Source organism: Caloenas nicobarica, chromosome Z (genome assembly GCF_036013445.1).
Source record: "Caloenas nicobarica isolate bCalNic1 chromosome Z, bCalNic1.hap1, whole genome shotgun sequence".
Taxonomy (NCBI): domain Eukaryota; kingdom Metazoa; phylum Chordata; class Aves; order Columbiformes; family Columbidae; genus Caloenas; species Caloenas nicobarica.
Window position 1 is genome coordinate 103,742,981 of NC_088284.1, and position 21,437 is coordinate 103,764,417.

The 21,437-nt window shown below is 40.6% G+C and overlaps 1 protein-coding gene across 1 annotated transcript in view; it reads right to left on the reverse strand.

Moving 5' to 3' along the window:
• Positions 1 to 21,437, reverse strand: part of SLC1A7 (solute carrier family 1 member 7) — a 49,971-nt gene that overhangs the window by 11,717 nt on the left and 16,817 nt on the right. Inside the window, exons 4-7 of the mRNA XM_065656074.1 lie at positions 11,018 to 11,060; positions 9,909 to 10,128; positions 7,030 to 7,129; positions 5,734 to 5,967 (exon numbers count right to left, since the gene is read on the reverse strand). Coding sequence (XP_065512146.1) covers positions 5,734 to 5,967; positions 7,030 to 7,129; positions 9,909 to 10,128; positions 11,018 to 11,060 — 597 coding nt within the window. The remainder of the gene's footprint in view (positions 1 to 5,733; positions 5,968 to 7,029; positions 7,130 to 9,908; positions 10,129 to 11,017; positions 11,061 to 21,437) is intronic.

Below are 21,437 nucleotides of genomic sequence, written 5' to 3' on the forward strand. Positions count from 1 at the left end.
TTGCTGACTTACAGGTGGCAATGAAAATAAAAACCACCATTCCTACCGTCATTTTTGAGTCATATTCATTTCAATGGCTGAAGAAAAAACATTCTCAAATAAATAATTCCAGTTAAATTAAGTTTGTTTTCTTGAAAGCTGCTTTATGTAGTGTTAAACACTGGAGCAGTAACATGAAAGCCTGATATGTAACATTTATTAGGAGGAAAAAATACTCCAAAGCACTGATCTTAATCTGTTAAGTCTTTTAAAAACTGTCCTAAAGCCTTCAGCTAAGAGGAGAGGCATCTTCTCCCAGCACTAACAATTAAAAATACATTTTTAGAGTCTTATCTCAATTTTGGGATAAAATGCTGCAGCTGCAGAGACTGAACATAAGCTAATGCTGGATCAGGCCAAGCTCTTACTAGTGTGAGCCACAAAGACAGCTAGTCACGGTGGAGCAACAGCTGTTCAGCCTGCTCTGTTTATCTTATCGTTCAAATGCATTTTGATATTTGCTCCAAAAAATCAACAAACTGATCTCATCTCCCTTTTGCTAAATCTGCCTTTAATTTACACTGTGCAATAGCCAAGATCTGAGTGTTTCATAAGCAGCAAAATCTTTGAAAAACTCATGCTTTATCGTTTGTCTTCAGAGAAGATGAAAATTGCTTGTTTTGATGGGATGTACCACTGAGAAGATGCTGCTTTAATTCATTAATGATATGGAAAGATGACCTAGAAAAATAAAATTCCCTCTTGCCATTGGAATGAGGAAAGCTAAAACCAAGAGGAATTTTGTCTGTAGGCCCAGTGCTGCTTTTTCAGTACAGTAAGTGGTGACAAGATCAGGGGCGATGTGGGGAGAAGATCCTGGCAGGGCAGGGTGGGCAGTGACAGCACATGCTGCACACACCTTCCTGATGGAGGGAAGAGGAGCTGCATACATCGCTGCAGACGCCTGTTGGCAAATCCAGCTCATACTGGAGCCAAGGGTTTGGCGCCAGGGGCTGGCTGGCCAGGGGACTGGTGCAGGACTTTGTGCTGGTTGTAGGAATCGAGTTAATTGTGTCCTACATGGTGCACCAAAAGAATAAGAGATCTCCTCCTTCTCTGTCCCTGCCTCTCCAGTAATGTGTGTGCAAACCAAAATATTGTTGTGACTGGGATCTCTGGAGAAATATAAGAGGGCTGAGAATGGGGTGCAGAACCTCCCTCCAAAGGGAAATGTGTTGAAATAATGTTCAGATTCAATAAAATCATTGCCATGAGACAGCTGTTTAGCGGCTTTCATATTCCCTTGTGTTACATTCTTGGGTTTTGCATGTGGTGTTGTTTTTGATTCTTGCAGTTTGACTTTTAGCTTAAGAAGAAAGCTTTCCACAGGTGCAGACTAGCTGGAATGAGTATCAGGACATTGATTTGTGATTTTCTTTCTATCTTTAGATGTAGACATGAACTGACACAGAAACATTTCCAAGAAACACATTGGTACACTTTAAATCAACTCTTTGTTCTCCTCTAAGATGATCTGAAAATCCAATACCCACATTATGAGTGTTATATAATGCCCCTGTGGCAAGCATTATTTAACCAAATACAGATGTGTTGACTGTCAGGAGAAGCAGCTCTCCTGTCCAGCCCCAATTATTTGTGCATGTTCTTTTGGCAACAGCTCAGTTATGTGCAGTATCCATTCCTTTCAGTGTAACGAAGGTGAAAAGTTCAGCTATCTCAACACAAGGCACTGCTATTTGAGCAGAAAATTCTTAAAAACCACATTGGGCCTGTATTGGCTTTGCAACATATACACGCTATTAAGAAGGGGCAAACAGAACTAAAGCCATCAAACATGTCCAAGCCCCAAATCTGTATGTTCAGAACCTTTCCTCAGGACTCACCTTAACTTTGGTGGTACAGCTTCTGACAATAAAGATACTAAATCTGGCAGCAAATCCTGCTGGTGATTCTGGACAGGCTGAACTGCCAGCTGGTGCCAGAGCTCTCTTCTCAAACTACACCCTCTCAGGGCCTATAAATATGTAATTATTCCTTGCACAGTGGAAGGGGAGAGAGCACTATCTTGAAGTACTCAATATCCCCAGGAGACGAGCTCTCCCCTGGGAGTCGGGGCCCAGGAGAGTCAAAGTCAGAACAGGCTTAAGAGAAAGCTGAACTCCCCATGTATTTCCCACTGCCAGTGGGCACTCTCGCATCAGCTTGGGGTAAGAAAACGGGGCTGGAGAAAACCTCAGGTAAAGATTGGTTTGTCTGGAACAGACTCAGCAGAGAGAGACACAACTTTCTCATCAGTTCTGTAGGTGAAGATTTTTTCTTTCCAGCCATGCCTGATGCCTGCCCGGCTCTCCTTACCACGCTGGCTTTGGGGGCTCTTTCCTAGGAGCCCAACTCTCCCAGTGATGAGCTGAGTTCCAAGATGAACCACAGGCAGCCTATGTGGTCAGGAGCTGCCTACAAGTTAAACTTCGCAATGATGATCCCTGTGATCTGCAGGTCTTTTTTAAAAGAGCCAGCTCACATTTGCTAGAGAGCGTGCACATTCTTTCCTAATGCTTCCACAAGTAAATGAGAGAAAAATAACTAATCTAAAAATGCTCAAACCAACTGATGTTGGACTTTCTCCAACTTAGGCACTCATGTAGAACAGGGAATGAAACTCCTGCATCCCTTTGACGATCTGGTTGTGTATTTTGGTGACTACATATCATATCTGACTTTTTGTTTTATCACTATGATTGATCATACTGGCATTGGAACATTTCTAACCCTGAAATATACCACAAGCAGCCTGGACCTGCATATATTATGAACTGCAAAGAGGGCACTTTGTGATTGTAAAGTGGCTCGATACTCTCATAGCTAGAGACAGAGTAGGAACATGAGATCCAATGAAGAAACAATAAACTTCCTTGATAGAAATGGGAAATCACTATTTAAAAAAGCACAGGCCCTGCAAGTTTTCAGACTAGTAAATCAGTTATAAAATCAAAATGCAATGCTGGTGCAAAGTAAAGAAAATTAAGAAAAGTAATCTGGTTTTGAAAATGGTGGAATATGTGCTGATCTTTTAAGTCTTGATTAAACCTCATTGATAAAGGGATCTACACTGGAGAAAAGGTTGGTTATTTTTGTTGCTCATTAACACAAAAGAGGGGAAAAGGACAAACTCTTCTATAGATGCTAAAGGTAAAATGAGGAACAAAATTTTTTCAAAATTCAGATTAGAGTTTTAAGAAAAATTCTTTTTTTTCTAAAAAAAGAGAATGACTTGAATGGCACAGATTAAAAAACCCTGAGTTGTCATCAACAGAGTTCTTCAGAAACAGAATTCTTAGAGGAGCAGGGCAGATAGTCAAGTGTGTCAAATGTGAACTTGATGAGCCTGTTCCAACATTAACATCTTTGAGTGCAAAATTAGCATCTCACCTGAATCTGGGGATGTGACAACATCTCAAACTACAAACTTTTAATGTTCCAATAAAAAAGCTTCCCTTAATTATTTAAGCCTAATTAGAGTTTAAAACACCACCCAGAACATAATATTTTCTTGACTCTGTATGTCACAGTATGTTGCTCTTTATAGGCTGGTTTGGAGCAAACTGTTATATATGAAAATACCTTGTAAAATGAAGCATAGTGGAAAGCCAATACCTTCCAAATGTGCTGAAATAATCACTTTCTCCTCTCCTCTAATTCCTATACATTCCTTCTCCTCTGCTCACTCCTGCCCTAACCACTGTATGTATATTCATGAGAGAAACAGCCATCTGCACTTGACCTTCCTGCCCCAAATTGCCTTGTCAGACCTTGCTAGAACTATAATGAGCCTAATCAGGCCAACAGGCTGGGGATAAAAACTTTAGGCTCTTTTCCCAAGTCTAGCACAGCTCTAGTACAACCGAAGTTTTCTCTTTTTCAGTAAAATAGAGATTATTTCTCTTTTAGTGTTGACAGTAATTACTGAATTACAAGTAATGTTTTGTAACAAAACCAAGTTTTGCACAAGATTATAGCAAAAATGAATGACATCAACTAATCTGAGGTCAGGAAAGCAGCATTGTTACTTCTCCATGTATTTATTTACTCGGATAATTCGCAGAAGAGTTCCAGATCTCTGCAAAGTTCACATAATTATTTATCAGTGATGATGCCCTATGCAAAGCCATATGTGCTGATTACATAACAGCCCATATTAGACTATTAAAAATTAGTTATTTAAATCAATATTTGTTTGACTGCTTTCCCAGAACTTTTAATCTAGATGTCATTCCTGCCCTTTCCTTCTGTAATCCCACCAGTTGCAAATGCACTTTATTTCTAAGTGGGTCACGCTGTTGTAGGAGAGATTACATGAATTCTTCCTCAAGGAAATCGGGAAGTTATAGAGAAAAGTAAGATTAGAGGCACAAGGGATAAGAAGCTGGTGCAATACTATTGCCTGAAAGGATATATTAGTCTTCAGAGCTCAACTTATAGAAATTATTATAAGATGGAAGAAGGAATCAGTATTAAGGTATAACTAGATTAAATATTCAGTCAGTATTGTTTATTAGAATAAATATTTGGGGGTTAATAAAGCCTTTTTAATTTTTCATTTATAAATATATGTTCCCAATTTATCATTGATTTTGTACTAATTACTAATTTGAAGTCTAAATTAAGTAGATGAAGGTAGATGTTTGTCAGTAGCTGTCATCATTTCAAAATCTGGATAAGAATTCACTATTTTCCAGTCTCTCTGTAAAATAACAATAATAACTAAAAATCCCAAAGCAAAAATGAGGTGAAAGAAAGGTAGCTTTTCCTTTCGTTAGCCCTCTTCCTTTACAGTTGGCAGTAGAAATATTAAATGCATAAGATGTGCTAAATAGACCTATTTACATGGCATTTTCTGCTTGTACTGTGGCTTTTATTATGGCATAAGAAGTGGTAGGTGTGGCTGCTCTTGTTACTTCAGAGTAAGAAGCCTTCAGCCACTGATGCCATGAAACTGTGTTTTGGTGATGTTGGCTACACAGAAACGTGATTTTTATTGTTGTTCTTGTCTCCTCTCCACGCAGGTCTATTCCAGCCCTTTCAAGAACTTCTCACACACCAGTTTATCTGTGCTTGGAGTCATTTTCGTAACCAGTTCACAAGCTGTTTCCCATTTTCACTGTACCAGTGTTCAGCTATGGTTAAAACTCAATGTACATCCTCCCTAAAAAGGATGCAAAAGATATTATTCGTTGAGCAGAACAGCTAAATACTTTCCCACTGCTGGACAATAGTTTGCAACCACAGTCTTAATGCAGCAAGAAATAAGGACTAAGAAGAGTAGAAAGGGTAAAACATTTCCATATGACTGAATTAGGAGGTTCTCCACTAATACCAAAACCAAATTCTGGATGAGCTGTGTGTCCCTTGTATATATTAGATTTGTAGAAGTACAATGTTTGTTTTTATGAAAAAATACCCTTATTTCCTTTCTAGTCCTCAAGAAAAAACATTTTTGTCCAATAATTTTTAAACTGAGGGAAGACAATGTGACAAACACTATTGTCAAATGGCTCCCACATAACTTCTGAATGTTGAGAGACACATCTTTCAAAATTACACTAGTGACACAGGCCATTGTTCAGATACAAATATATCTGCTCCAGTACTGCTGTAACGTGCTGTTCCTCAGAGAAAGCTGTAGTAAGGACCTAGCAGGTATTTTGTTGCATCTGTCTAGAAACTGTGTAATACCTGGAGGACGTGGCCAGAGCAATGAGCAAGGCTTGAAGAATCCCTCTGATGAAGACAATGGGATTCTTCTTGGTGATAAAGAAGTACATCATTGGCAGAATAAACAGCCCATGCACCACCAGGCCGCAAACCACCGTAATGGCGTAGAAACCCAGTTTCTTCCCAATGGCCGAAGGGTCATCCATTTCTAAGATTTTACCAGCAATTAGGAACACAATTCCAAACGGAAAATACCTGAGCAAAAAGAAAGATAGTCAATATCAGGAGATTGCTCACTTCCACCAAACAATATGAGAGGGGAAATCCATGTATTATACTTCCAGCAGCAGAGCGGTACCAGCCACCTGTCTGGTAGCAGCACAGCTGGATTCTCTTGTTTTATCAAACTAAGCCCCACTCTCTCACACCTGAGGAGCGTTCCCAAAGCACTGAGCTAAACAACATTTTGTGTGGCTTACTCATCAGCACAGCTGAGGTTATGGTGCTGGGCAGGAATGACTTTTAAATGTTCTTGTTCAGAAGGCAGCTCTGACGTTTTAGCTTAAGGCAGGTCATCTGCTGGGGAGAGGAGGAATGAATCCTAAGCTCTGCTCATATGTTTATGCTCGTTTAACTGCTCATGGATTTTAGTTGGAAGCTGTTAAGTAAATATTTATGTTGCCTTTGGAAGACACAGGAGAAAAATCAACATGAATTAGACATGCTCTTGGAGAGCCTGGGAGTTTGCTTCAGGGCAAATAGATAGGCAGAAGAATAGTTAGTTTCTGGACTGGATGTGGGACAGGTACTTTATCAAAACTGTTGTGCTTCTGTCCATGGCTAGACACAAAGCCATGGGTGCTGAAAGAGCTTAACATTAAAAAAAAAAAGAAAAAAAATCTGGAGGCATCCAGCCATCTTCCACTTGCAGCTGTGCCATCTTCAGAGACTTGCTACTTCCCCACATCCTTCCAGAAATTACAACCCACTTGGACCCATCTAACCAAGTGATCATTCCCTGACACAGTTCAGTCAAACTGGACCAGGCTGAGTGCTGGTAGTGGGATCCCCCCTACATGGGGCTGAGCCACATTGGGGACCTGAAGGGTGGGGAAGATGCTAAGCTGATAGTTTTGGTATTGGCGGTCACCTACTGTTCCTCTGATCTTTGAGGCAGCCCCACGAAGCTAAGGATCGTTCACCCTCATCTATTTCCCTGGAAAAAAAATGTTTATGAGGTTTCTGTGCATCCTCTTCTGCTGAAATTTTCTTACTTTTTAAAAAAATGTTGATTTTCTTACTAAAACAGTTACTTACCAAACAGCAACTGCCACTATCTTCATGACAGATTCGTTTAAGCACTGGCAAAAGCTGACCAAAGGAACACCACTGTTCCCCATTCTTCCCAACATTATACCTGCAAACAAAGGCATTCAGGTTCAATTTCTCAAGTGCCTTAATCCAAAGCCCCCGTGCTTTCCCTCCCTGCTGTAATTCAAAGTGGGAGATGACTGGATGAATATAGATCTTTGTGCTGTATAAACAGACATGGTATGTGGAAATCTCACCCTACACAAACACAAGAGCATGGGGGAGCCAGGCCACAGCCTTGTGCTTTGGCTCCAAACAGGGTGCTCTCCCCTGGCTCCCTTTTTTTTTTTCATTTGCAATTCCCTGAAAGCTTCCCTGTGGAGGTACAAACTTTTGTGCTGTAGATTTAGCTCCCTGGTAGCAAGCCTGTTTCTTTAAATATCTTTCATAGAGCCCTGAGAAGGAATTACCTGCTCTGAGGGACCCTTTGAAGACAAACTGGAAAACATTTTTGTATCAAAGGAAGCTGTCTCTGCCTCAGTCTGCCTTTCCTGTGCGCTGTGTACAACCAGGCAGCACACATGAGACACTCCTGGGGCAAAGCCACTATTTGAGGTTCGTTCTGGTAACAGGGAGTTAGTAAGGGAGTCTCCGTCTTATTTCTAGTAGTTATTTGTCTACAGAATAACAACCAACCCTCATAACCAGTCAGGCTTACTTGGAGGAAGTAAGGAAATGCAAATTCATGGAAAGAAAAGCCTGATTGTTATACAGACTAAACAGCAAAGAAGAAAGCAAAGAAAACCCACTTATGTGCACCCAGTGCTCAGAAAGTAAAATACTACAGCTCTGGGATATCTGGGATTTTCCAGATAGTGTTAGATTCCAATAATGCATATAGACGTCATTTTCCTATATTGTTAATTATCTGCCATCCCTCCTTGAAAGGTTTGTAAGAGATGAAATTAATTGCTCAAGGAAGCACTTAAAAAACTACTTGCACCAAGCGAGACTGCCTTTGAGGGCATTTTCATGGGGAGGCAGGGGGCTATGAGTGGGGTGCGTGCTGCCACTTGCTCTGGATTCACAGTGTCCTCGCTTTGAGCAGGAGCCCGGGTCGGTCCCTCAGAGCCCATATTTGCACTCGTGAGCAGCGCCGCTCCAGGGCAATCCCCTCCCGGGGCACGGAGGGATGCCTTCGGCTGTCTTAGTCACCGATTTCACAACAGCTGTGCATTCAAGATGTGAGTTTGTAGGCCTGTTAATATTTATCTAAGCTATAACTTTTAGGTCAGAAAACAACACTCTTTCATTCAGCGTGTTGCCCATCTTTGGTAATAGAACATTAAATGTAGTTCAGCTCTTGTAGCCTGGTCGGTGGCAGTTTTACAAGAGTCTTGTCTTCTAATTCTGTATAATACAAAAATGAAGAAATGCTTTTCATTTTATGAGAATAACTGAAATTTACTCTTTAAAATGCTGTCCTGTCTAAGCATGTGGCTACTGGTGGGGACAGACAGGGGAGCAGGCAGGACTGGGGCCTCCTGTCTGCAGCCCTGATGAACCAAGCTCCATTTCAGTGCAAACATTTTCCTTGTAATGAATAAATAATAAATAAATGAATAAATGAATAAATAAATGAATAAATAATTTGTGCCCCTCCAAGAAAAAAAAGATCAGATGTCTCAGCACTTAGTTGCTGTCATAATCCCTAACAGAAATTCATGCCCACTGTGTGAGAAGAGGTAGGATAGCTGGTCACAGCTGAGTTCAGCATCAAGCCTTTTAAGTGTCATGACCTCACAAGAGTGAGGCCTGTCAAATGCTGCCCATTTTAATGCATGCCTGGCAAAGAGGTCCAGTCTTTCATACACAGGATTTATTCCTGGACTGAGATTACTAAGCAATTCACCTCCCGTTTCAGGAAAAAAGAGGTCAAGTCTAAATTCTTGTCCTTTTATGCTATTATGCTGTTCAAGGACCTTAAAGAAGCTGTAAAAGGAACTCATACTCACCCTAATGCTGTTTTTCTATAAAAAATTGTGTTAAAAGACCTTTCTGTAAATAAGACTCAGCCAAAGTGAGCAAAACTGTTACAAAGCACCAAGGATTGGAATAAATAAAAACTTTGGAAGGATGCTCTTCTTTCATAGAGATTCAAGCCAGATGTCTTCTGTTCCATTGCTTCCATTTTTTTTCAGGGGTGGCAGAAAGCTGAAGACAGTGAGAAATGCAGTAGATGACAAGTTTTGAGGGTTCAGTGTCCCAGGTTTGTTCACAGCTAACACAGTCACAGCTGACCCCACAGCAGAGGCTGTGCTGTACATGGCAGAACTGGCAGAACATTTTCTGTACATCAGCCGTGAAGAAACCAGCTCTCAGCTTCTGCCTCTTGAGCCCCTGGCCAGCAAGACTTAGGGTCATGGTAAAAGTAATACATTCAGTTCTAGGAAGACAATGAATGATCTTCTATGTTCAGAAGTATGAAATTGCCCTTGATCCTAATAAGCACATGCAATTAATTCATTCGTATCCAATACTTTTTGGCTGGCATAGTGTCTCCTGTGACATCGTACTTTGGGAATTGACTGTAAAATACTACAAACTGGGGCACAGTCAATTTCCAGCAGTGTTGTATATGGAATGCCACCCTCTGTGGTATTGTATATGGGATTCTACCTTCTGTGGAATGCCACAAAACGGCGTGGAACGAAAGCCACCAAGGACTGGGAGAACGGCTCTGTAAGAGTTTTGCCTTTTTCCCCACCAAGTTGAGATAGAAGCAGTTAAAAAAGATGAATCAAGAAACCAAACAACCCAACCCCTGTCTTTTCCTCTTAAATGGATACTTGTATTATTACAAACCAAACATGTCTGAAACCTACCCATTGTAGCAGAGAATATCACAATCCCCAGTACATTCATGCCATCACTAGTGCCTGGTTCTGACTTGTAAATCACTTCAGGAGGGGGAGTGATGTCCAAGGCAAAATTCTGGACATTGGATCCATTCTCATCCTGGACTCCATATATTATTATGCGACGAGTGGTGCTTTCAGATGATGCTTTGTTAGATTTAATGATGGGAATGCTCTTGGTACGATACTGAAAGAAAACAAAATAGTTTTTCTTATAATATCCCAGCAGGAATTAATAGTTTAATGAGATCTCCTAAGTGCTCTATTTCAACAAGGCTGCATGTTAAAGGGACAAGCATGAAAAGAAGAATGATTGGTGCTGTCACTATGGTACTAAAATCTGTAAAAACAGTTGAGTTTTTGGAAAAGCATAACAAAACCAGTGTTTCATATAATCAGACCCTTGTGCAGCAAACACACCATCTCCTGATAGACCTGCTTTCCTATAAGAAACAATCAGGAATGACTCTTTAGAGGTTCTGAGTGCCCTTCTCTTTGTCTCACCCGAGGTAAAGTTGCCATGAAATATTTCCCCAGGTGAAACAAACACAGCCATGCCTCTTGCTCACTCAGAACTTTTAGATTAGGTTTTCTGGTGAAATTCCAGTCTGGGTAATTAGATTATTCCCAAACACATTGTTTTATTGCTTTAAGTGGACATGGCATTCTGTTCTTCCTTTGTGCAGCGTTACTGCTTGCTCTTAAAGCGATTCCAGCTACTCTGTGACTGCAATCCCGTGGTAAGAGCAATCGCGCTATGGGCATACTGGCATAAATTGTTCTGCTTTTCTACAGCAGCTTTCTCAAGGTCCTAAAACATCAGGCCTCAGGAGGAGGTGGAGCTTGTCTATTCTGTAGCCACACTTTGCATTTTGTGCTTGTTTGTTTTGCCTTCAGACACCAAGGCTGCTGAGGCTAATAGAAGGGGACTCGTTAATTCCTAAATACTGAAGGTACTAACAGTATCTGAAATAATATGCAATCTCTGTATCTGGATTCTGGTTTACTAAGATACATGTTTTCTATGATGTTGGCTCATCTCTTTCATCAGTGGTAAAAGGAATATAGCCACTTACCTGCTTGAACGTGGCCTCAACAAGATTGGCTGGAAACATGTTCCTAAAAATGAACAAATAAAAGAATAATTTCTCTGGAACTGAAAACAACTTCTACTTTTCTTGGGTCTCCCATGATAGATTGGTTATTTACCCTCCTAGAGAGCAAAGTTTGCACGGGTGCAGAAGGTTGCCATATAGATGTACCTGACTGAACAACGGTCAACAGAGAGACAGTTCCTCAGAATTAATGCTTTTGCTTCTAAATACCTGGAATGAGACCCAGGAGCTCTAACCTCAGTTTCTGGCTCTGCCACAGTGTCCATGTTGTAACAGGGGCAATGTAATTCCTATCATTCCCTTCCCCATCTGTTAACTGGGGCAAAGAATATTCTGCTACTCCATATTTTGTCTTCCCCGCTCAGATAATGAGCTGTTCAAGGCCAAGTCAGTGTTCAGGGATGTATTCCTGAGATTCCTGGGTCCTGTAATCTACTTCAGGATTTCTAAGTACTCCTGTGAGATGACTCATAAACTGAAGTACCTCCTGAAACATTTTCTTCGCTAAAATTATAAGTGATGTAGGCTTTGCAGTGGCTTGGTCAAGAACATTTTTCTTTTCAAAAAGAGCATCTCGTTCCTGATTAAAATAATTGCTATTAGAGCTGCACAGTCTCTGGTAAATTTTGTTTTAATACATTTCCTAAGGCTTTGGAACAAGAGTCTGAAGTGAGGCCAAGAGCTAGAGAGTGGCAGAGGAAGATAATGACCATACCCTGCGAGATCTGCAGTGGACTGGACAGATTTTTAATTCCAAAAGGGACTCTTGTTGTCATATTTTCTGACTTTCTGCTAATTTGTAACTTCTGTTTGAGCTAGATTGTTACTTTGCAGAAAGACATTCAATCCTAATTTGACATGGAGAGCACACCCTCTACAGGCTTCAAATAGGAATCATAGTATAGTTGGGCAAAAAAGCCAAAAAGTCATCTCTTTCCGCGTAGCATTTGGGAATCAAGATTAATGTGATGATTCTAATAGGGTCGTTTTGAGAACTGATTTATTTTCAGCCCAAAGCTGCTGAACCTATGGGCTGCAGACAGTGACAGCCTATGACCCAATTATATGCTTTCATATATGTAAATTCATGCAAGGAGAAACTCCTGAATTCTCTAACCAAAAGACTTTCTATTCAAAGTCAAGCTCAAGCCCTAAGACAGGACAACACCTAAGAATATATGAAAAGCCCATTCTCATTCCAAAGAGAATTGCTATGTATATATATACACAGTTAAGTGAGACATTTTCCAGACCTGCTTTTCTCTTGGCAGCAGCAACAGCACATGCCTGCTGCTGATGAAGTCGCAGCAAGAGCTTGCTGTGCAGCACTGGCTTAGAGAAAAAACAGTTTTATTGCTATTTTAAGTGATCATAATGTGACATTATGGTCACACTGAAAATTATGAGGTAGAATCTGTTTCAGTAGCATCAGGCACTGAGAGCAATTGCTACAGAGAGATAATTAATTATCCTTTTCAGGGTAAAGCAGAGGGAGAAGAGTTTCAATTAAAGAGTAATAGTATTGTCTAATGATTGAAACAGAAGATTGAAAATGAGGGGGGGTTTTTGGCCTGCGCAAAGCATCGAGTCATCTCTGCGAATCACCCATAAAGCTGATGATTCTCTGGTTCAAATGTCGAACATGTAGCCAAAGCGAGACACAGACAACAGCCAGCTGTGCCTCGCTTTCCTATCAGACACACACAACCTCGTGCCTGAGCCCGGGGGCTTGGCTGACACAGGGACTAACCGGAGAACAGCTGGATGGGGCTGGAGATGGAGGAGATGTTTATAGGAGAGGGAAGCACTGGAGAGAAAAGATGGTTACTGCCTTGTTATGCCTCATAAGGGAATTCTGCTTCCAGATTGTTAAAGGTTTCATTAATATCAAATTGTCTTTGTTTTGTGATTTGAGATGAGCAGATGAAAGGTGCTATGGCAGCGCACAGTGTTAGGGTGATGATCGTGCTCTGACCTGCTGCGTGAATGTGCATTATTCTGAAAGCACAGATCCACACTGAGGACTCCTGCACAGCTCTGAAAATAAATGTCATGTATGAGCCATAGCTTTACAAGGAAATATGGATTTAATTGCTGATGATTTCCACTTTCTCCCTTAGTTTTATAGTCCTAATTAGTAGAATTAAGAATAAATTAAGACTGTTCGAGAAAGGAAATATCATATGGTTAGTAGCTAGATTAAATATTAGACAAATCTTTATCATTCTTTATCCTGCAGGAATTACAACTACCCACTTAATACTGGATGCTGGAATTCTCCCAGTGTTTTTTAATATATAATGCACTGTGATCCAGTCTTTGGGACTAGCCTTACCAAAGTTACACAATTTATCTAGCGAAGGGCTGACCTGAATGTGTTTGCCAGAGCTTCGGCTTATTTTTTATCTTAAGCTGGTTTACTTGGATTGAAAAAATCCAATATTAGCCAAAATATAGTTTTGTTAATTAAAAACATTCAAGAGAGCAATTCATGGACAAGAATTCTAATGGACCGAAAATAAATAATGAGAAGAACATATCAAACTGTCACCTAGAGCTGGGGGATGACTGGGAGCGTGTGTTGCTTTAGTCAGGCCTCTTCAGAACCACTTGAGAAATTCTCGCTTTAGGGGTACATTTTGCTGCACGTTGATATTTCCAGCCACGAGCTGGATGTTTGGCAGGCATCATTTGGGAATGTTTCCACTGGGAGTGAGGGATTTGACTTTTATCCATGGGACTGGGATGCGGAGGGCCGGTGGGATCCTCAGGACTGCCAGCCAGCCTGGCCGCCTCGGGACAGACCTCCTGTGGGGCTCTGTACCCCCAAACCTGAGCACTGGGGAATGCCAGCTGGGGTGGGAGCTTCTGTCTGGCACAACATACACACACATGCATTTGTCCAAATATATTACAAAACTAACGGCCAAATTAAGTATCAAATTAATCACAGCCTGCCGATCTCTCCTTGTGCCACCCGCCTATCTTCCAGGCATCCAGCCTGCAACCAGCTTGGCCCCTGCAGATCAGTAATAGCTTCACTGCAATTCTGCACAAGATAAAGATCTAGACACACATGTATCTGTTACCAGGATCATAACGTGAGGCTGTCCCTCTGCTCGGAAGAGGCACTGTATTTATCTCTGACATATAATGAATTAAAGACACTGTCAGTACTTAAGAAGTAATAGTTCAAGCTGAGCTACTCATTGCTGTCACCACCTATAAATGTTGCTGTGTTTATTCATTTAAGAGAGCTAAGCAGATAAAATACTTCTAAATTTCCAGCATTACTTTCAGATTGCTTAAAAGATACAGGACACAAAATAATACTGTAGAAAACTTCAAGTGATCTGGAATTCATTTCTCTAGTACAAGCAACATTGTCTCTAACCTCAGTGGCACAATTCAGCATTCCTGACAAAAATAATTTCACATAATAATAGGGAATTAAATATAGTCAACAACAGCGAGTGAGGCTGGTGTGGAACATAGATAAATTTAGGTCTAAGACAAGGATATGATTGTAAAACAGAAACTGAGACATATGGTTTCTGGTTACGTAAAAAATTAAGAGCTAAATACTGTCTGCCCTGAGGAAGAACATTTCCCAGAGCACCTTCTGCTTCAGGAATTCTGCCAGACAGAGCAGGAGTGTTCAACACAGGCTAAAAGAGCGAATGTGCATGAAACTTCAATGTCAGCTCTGTGAACCTTCTACAGACCGTGAGCTATTGAGCCACAGCTGGCACAGCACACCTGGCCTGCATTTGCTGTGACAGCAGCAGATCCAGACCAGTGACCTCCTAAAAACCTGCTTTGTGGTGTACAAGGTGGTTCATTCCACCAGCAAATTCTGGAATCCTTCCCTAATTCTGTATGGGATAAGAGGATTCAGACGTAAGGATCTATCGAGTTAGAAATGTGTATGTATGTATGACTAAAGCAACGTGTTCTGCAATTTGGTAGCCATGGAATTTGAAGAAAATCCTGAAGACTTGTATCAAATGTAGACAGCACCTGGTTTAAGGAGCAACTCTGAGGGTGCAGCTTCCCATTACATGTAGGACTACTTAGCACCTTACCACTTCCAGAAGTGGGAGGTCCTCTTTCCTTCTCCATTTTCTCCCCGAAATAAAACTACCAGTTAACACTAATTTGCCCAGCTTTCCTCCCCTAGTATTCCGCTGCTTTAGGAAGCTGAATCGTGTTAGGAAGCCATTTTTCAGCTCAGGCCATGCCTTGGCACTGCCCCCAGGATGTCGGAGCCCTCTTGTGCTTTTCAAAAGGTTGCTGACTCTGAGAACTACAGTAGTGATACAAATACCAGCACTGTTAAAGTGTTTTCCTGCTCATGCTGTCAGCTAAATTGTCCACAGAACATTAGCCTACAGCTGCTAGAATAGGCAGTTTGATGGCCCCTGGATAACTTCACTTAGAAATAATAGGCTAAATTTTGGTTGCAGTTTTACTACCGAATATCTGAAAAACTCAGGAAGAGTCCTGAGTAGAACATCTGTTGATTCAAAGCATTCAGCTTTTGCAGATCTTTCTAATGAGGAATTAGGCCAGCTGCTCTAGTGTAAGAGCAGCCACAGGTACAGCAGATGCTGTTTCCTTGACTCAGAACACTCGTTCCCACTGGGGCATGCTGTGCTCTGCAGCGGCAATCTGGTTTTGCTCTCAGACTTTGATGTTATCAGTATTTAATCCCTGCCACACCAGACAGTCTTCGGCTGCAGTCTCTCACGCTGTGGAATTAAAACCACTAGACTGGGTTTTCGTTACATGCACGTCCTCATAACATCTTATTGGCCTATATTTCCACTGGGCATAAAACAGCTTTGGACACTCTACTCTCAAATTTGAACCGGCATAGCTGAGCTTGCAAGAACGTTATTTTAAGACTGAGTATTTGACAGTGGTTGAGCTCTTACCCTGTCACCGTATACAGTAGGGGTACAGAGAGAGTAAAAATGGAGTTGGAGTAGCTTGACACGACAACTGTAAAGTTTCCAGGTTTTACAGCCATCCACAAGAATGAACAGCACTGCGGCTCCTGTTTACTATAGGCTGTGGTCAGATGATGCTTCTTTCTCAGTGACTTTGTCTTAATCTCAAAAAGTCATTTGCTTTTGCTGCCCTCTGCATGATTTCATCATCAGCTCTGTAGACTCCTGACTACTGTTACTGTACTGCAAGTCACAAATCCTGTCCTTAGTCATATGAATATACATCTGAAACACCTTCCTGCTGGTGTCAGTGGGCTCCATCAGGGTTTGCACTCCTGAAATCAAGGTCAAAATTTAATTCAGCAAGAATGAACAAATGATCTATCTCAGGACCCACAGGAGACTGCATCTCACACATCGGGAGTCACCTCCAGTGCGTCATCTCATTTTTCAGTATCAATCTTACTACCTCCTGCTTAAAGGACCAAAGAAGGCTTCTGCAGAATTAATGGGGCATTTAAATCCTCATTATTGTGATAAAGGATACTAACAATGCAAAAATCACTAATCGGGTCTAAGCCATTTTGTCTTGCTTGTCTTTTTTGCAGATCAGAGCAGAACTCATACTGTGGAATCATTTTGCCAAACACATAGACTTTTTATCTGTCCGGAGGGTGACAGTGTTGCATGGCCTTTCCACTCCAGGAAGGGATCTGGAGGGTGAATATCCTTACCCTGCTGCTTCTGAAGCAAAAGGTCCTGACACAGCCCCAACAGGGCTGTGGCTTTCTGAGAAAATAATTCTTTGAGGTGAAAGCACAAGTACATCACATCTTTAGGAATCTTGAAAGGGCTATATCATATCAAAGGTAGCATGACAGGACCAGTGGATTTCCACTATGGTTCTAGCAAGGCAAAGTTAGCTCATAAAAAGTGTACGTTTACATTGGAAGATGTCCAGGGCAATTGTCAGGAAGATGAATGGTTTATTTCCCTTTAGAGCTGGAGCTTTCCTAATGCGGTTTTAACTCCTGGCCCCCAAGCATCTCCTCCTGTGTGACTAAGGCCTCCTGACCAGAGAGCAGAAACTGCTTCATAGTCAATCTCCCCAGCCTTGTTTTAATCAAGGAATTATCTTTTTTCCATGTTGGTTTCCTTTTGTGCCAAATAGGAACAACACATTTAGGGGCTTCAGAGTCTTTTGTAAATACAGAATAAAGATTCAGGCTTCTACACAGCTTGAACTGCTTAAAATCAACCAGAAGCACACATCTGGTCACATACCATGCACAACAGTGCTGGTATCAGGCTGGCTTGGTGAGATAAAAGAAAACTGGCAATCTGAAATGAGTAAAAAATGGTAGTTTGCCATAGAGGACAGATAAATATTTCTATTGTACACAGTGGCTTTTGGCAAAAGACACATGAGTGTAGGGCGAAGTTATTTAAAAAGTTATTTCATAGTTTAAACCCTGGATCACTTGACGCAGTCTTAAATATCTTATTGTGTGTATATACAATTCAGTCTTCAGCTGTAAACATTTTAAAGTGTGATTTCTGGTTCTGCACAGCCTGGACTTTTTCCCAACTAGAGCAGATATTGGGTTTCTCTTGCCCTATTTTCAAGAAACACAATTTCTATAAAATAGAATTTAGCCCTTAGCTTGAAAAGAGGGAAAGGAAATTATTTTAAAGAGTGCTCAGGATTCCTATGAAAACATAAATCCTCTACAGTGTTTATATCCTCTTCTAACTATAAATGGCACAACCCCCCTGCCCCAAGTTCTCTCTTGGTTAAGCCAGATTGAGTTTCCTGGTACCTGCTATTAAATTGGATATTAATGGTAAAATGCTCTGACTTATCCTTCCAGTAAACTTCAGAAATGTACAAATTTGTGTGTCATGGTTCAAGGCATGATTTGACACGGACTATATTAACTGAATTGTTTGATTTGGACATTTTGAATTGAATAAGCTTGTGATGTCATGCTGTCTGGTTAGACTTGAGAAATATTAAAAATGTATGTGAACCCTGCACTGGCTGGTGCCCAGATTTGCACACAGAGTCAGTCATACATAAAACAGGAGGGAGAACCCCCAGTTTGGCCAGGACTTGTTTCCTCCTGTGAATGTTAATGGTGTTTACTTGTTTGTTTTTATCTCATCAGCTAAATGTTGTTTCCCTTGTGACAAATGCAAGTAGCATATTTTAAATTACAACAAGATTTACGCTTCTAAATTAAATGTATTTTGATAACGGCAACAGAATGTGGTGGAAATATTAACTGCTAAAGTAAACAGTGTGATCCTGAGTCATATATCTTGTTTTACAAATGTTCATTCCCAAATTATAGGCATTTTCTGTTCTGCTTGTCAGGTGAATATATGTTGCAGAATGAAACAAACCTAATATTCTAAATTGAACGCTATCCCTCTAAGTATGTCCCTTTTTGTGCTTTTGAATAAAACACTCAAAGTCTGAATTATTTTAAAAAATTGATATCTTGCCTTCCTTAATTTCTTAACTCACAAAAGCCTGCTAAAAATTCACTCTTTTATTTTTGGGGACATAGACCAGAGTTAATTTTGATAATTCACACAGGAAAAAGAAGGTAAAGATGTGTATTGATTCACTGCTATTACTTCCATTGTAGTGCCCCAAAAGCCACATTCCTAGAACAAAGCCCCTACTAGATCTCATACAAGCCTGGGATATTTCCTCTAACACCACAGATTTTTCAGAAAAATCGTCAGTGAGGTGATTTCTTTTCCATATGTCTTGGTTCTCTAGCTGTAAGAAAGAAGAGTGGTCCTTGTCTACCTCACAGAAGTATTGTAAATCACAAGAATAAATCCATTTAAATTCATAAAGCACCAGGTACTTTGGTGCATTAAAGAGAACAAGATGATCCTTAGCCTGAGGATTTGTAGTTTTAAATATGGAAGAAAATGCACTTTCATGAGCTTTGCAGTGCTTGCACCAGAAACCTTGAATATAATCAAATCATATTTGTACATCTGTCTCAATGTAGTAGTAAAGTGGCAGCTGAAGAGAGAAGCATCTTCAGAAAAGCATCTCCTGCACAGCTGCTTACTCACGACTGCCCTCGGAATGATTTGTCCTTAGCCCGGAGCCTGGCACGCTGCCGACAGAGGGGCAAGTTGTGCAAGGGGAGATTCCTGCACGGGTACGAAGGTGAACTGCCTGCTTAAATGGATATCTTTCACAGACAGCTGAAGATGTATTTGGTTTAAAGCTGGCTCAGATTCAAGCAAAAATTCAGACAATACAGGCCAAGGCAGCACTAAATATTTTAGGTATAAAGACTAATTGAATGTTGAAAACACTTCTATTTTGCTGCATTTGGTGGCCTCACTGTCTAGACTGAATTTAGGAGGAAATCAGTAGGGCCACAGATCCTGCCTCCAATCTCTCGAGGTTCCCTCTAGAAAAAAGTCTTTCAAGTACTTCTGTTTAGCGTGGCAGAAAATGGTTGACTTGTGGATACAATTTTTGAGGCATTAAATTCAGTATGTTGATGAGATTATGTATGTCCTGCTTGATGTGAGGTTTAGAGCCATTTCAGAATTATGCAATACAGTGACTGTTATGTCGTAATCAAGTCATATACACTGGAGGATTTATTGCTGTTGTTTTTTACATAATAGACAAATATACAGGGGAAGTATCATCTGCAATATAATGCAGAATAATAATTATTGATTAATGTTGCACGTATTTAGGATGACCATGAGGCTCTGCAGTAGTTCTTGGTTTCATTTATTGCTAAGTCATTACATTCTTTAACTTCTGATTAAAACCACTTCTAAAAGCAAAATCCTCACCCAAAGTTCCAGAAATTGAATTTCTAGCAACATCCTCCCTGCCAAAAATTCCAGACCTGACAATGTCATATATAACATCACAAGAAATAATAATGCATTTCATAATTTCAAAGTGGCTTCAAATGCGAAATCGGTGAGGGTGAATACGGGTATTATCATGCCCAGATCCATGCTTTTAAAATAAGCTTCACAATTATGTCACACATATCATCTCTCCACTTGTACATTTAGGATTCTTCATTTGCAGAATACCAGATGTTTCCTGTGTAAACTTCTGTGCACATGTGCAATTGATAAAGTGAGAGGAAATTAATGAATTGAGAAGATAAGCCAATCTGAGCCTAAAGAGATGGTCTCCAGCTGTGAATGGAAGTGATTTATCATTGAGCTAAAGGATCAGCTTTTCTAGCTCAAACCAGCAGATACATCATTACATTTAATCCAGACTTCCACACAGACACTTAGGAGGTTTGCAATCGACTTCAGCAGAGCCAGGATTTCACCCATCGTGTTTGCCTAGGCTGAAAGCCCACTCCCTACAATTTTGTTATTCTTATTTATTTAGTTAGTGAATGTGATTATTTCTATAGTGGAGGAATAAAATCCATCAATTTGTGCACTTGGGGTAGAAAGATTGCAGCTGTGACTGCTGTTTAGCACAGCAAAAGGAGAGGGAGTTCTATTCTCTCATTCTCTCTTTTTAAGTCTCGATAATAAAAGTAGCTTGTTGGCTTGTTGTTGTTGACATCTGCCCAAACCAGTGAAGACTTTAAGGTTTTGCAGACTAAAAGCATATGCCTGGGTGGAAACATGAACACCTGAAATATGCATGCAAACTATTACAATTTGTTCAAGTAAATGTTTGTAGGAAGTGAAATTATAGATGATATTTGCGAATGTCTAGATAAGGACATAGTATTTTACCTGCAATGAGGCTCAGCAGAATAAAGGGTTCCCAAACCTCAGCACTAAACCCATAGTGTACAGGGACTAGCCAGAGAGAGGTGAAGAGATGAGATTGTAACTCAGATCTCAGGTTCCAGCCACACAGACGTTTGGTCATTTTACGCAAACATAATACTACAGAAATGAATTTAAATTTTGCACGCCCAAATTCCTTTTCATCTGGCTCATCTCCATGAACCAGCTTACTCTGGGCCTCAAAAGCAACTGGGCTGGTGAGAGGAAGGGGATGGAAACCTATGGCAAGGGAGACGGTTTCCAGACACAGCTGTAAGGTCAGGGTGGATGTAACATTGCACCAAAGGTCTCACTGTGCCTTTACTTGCCTAAGACCGAGGCCTTAGAAACAGCTCAGCATGCCAGAAAATGTTTCAAAAAAGTGCCACTATGAAGACAACCATTAAGATTACAGTTTTCTTAAATTCCCTTTTATTTCTTACGTTATTCTGTTGTACTAAGGGATTCAAAGCTCCAGCAACTTGCTCAGTTCCTTCCTTTTGGTGTGAGAATTCTAGCCCTTTATGCAGCAGAAACAGAATAATGTGACTTAACATTCTGTCACAAACTTACACGTGTGGATTCCACTGCACATACATCACGGCAAAGGCACTGGGGAGATA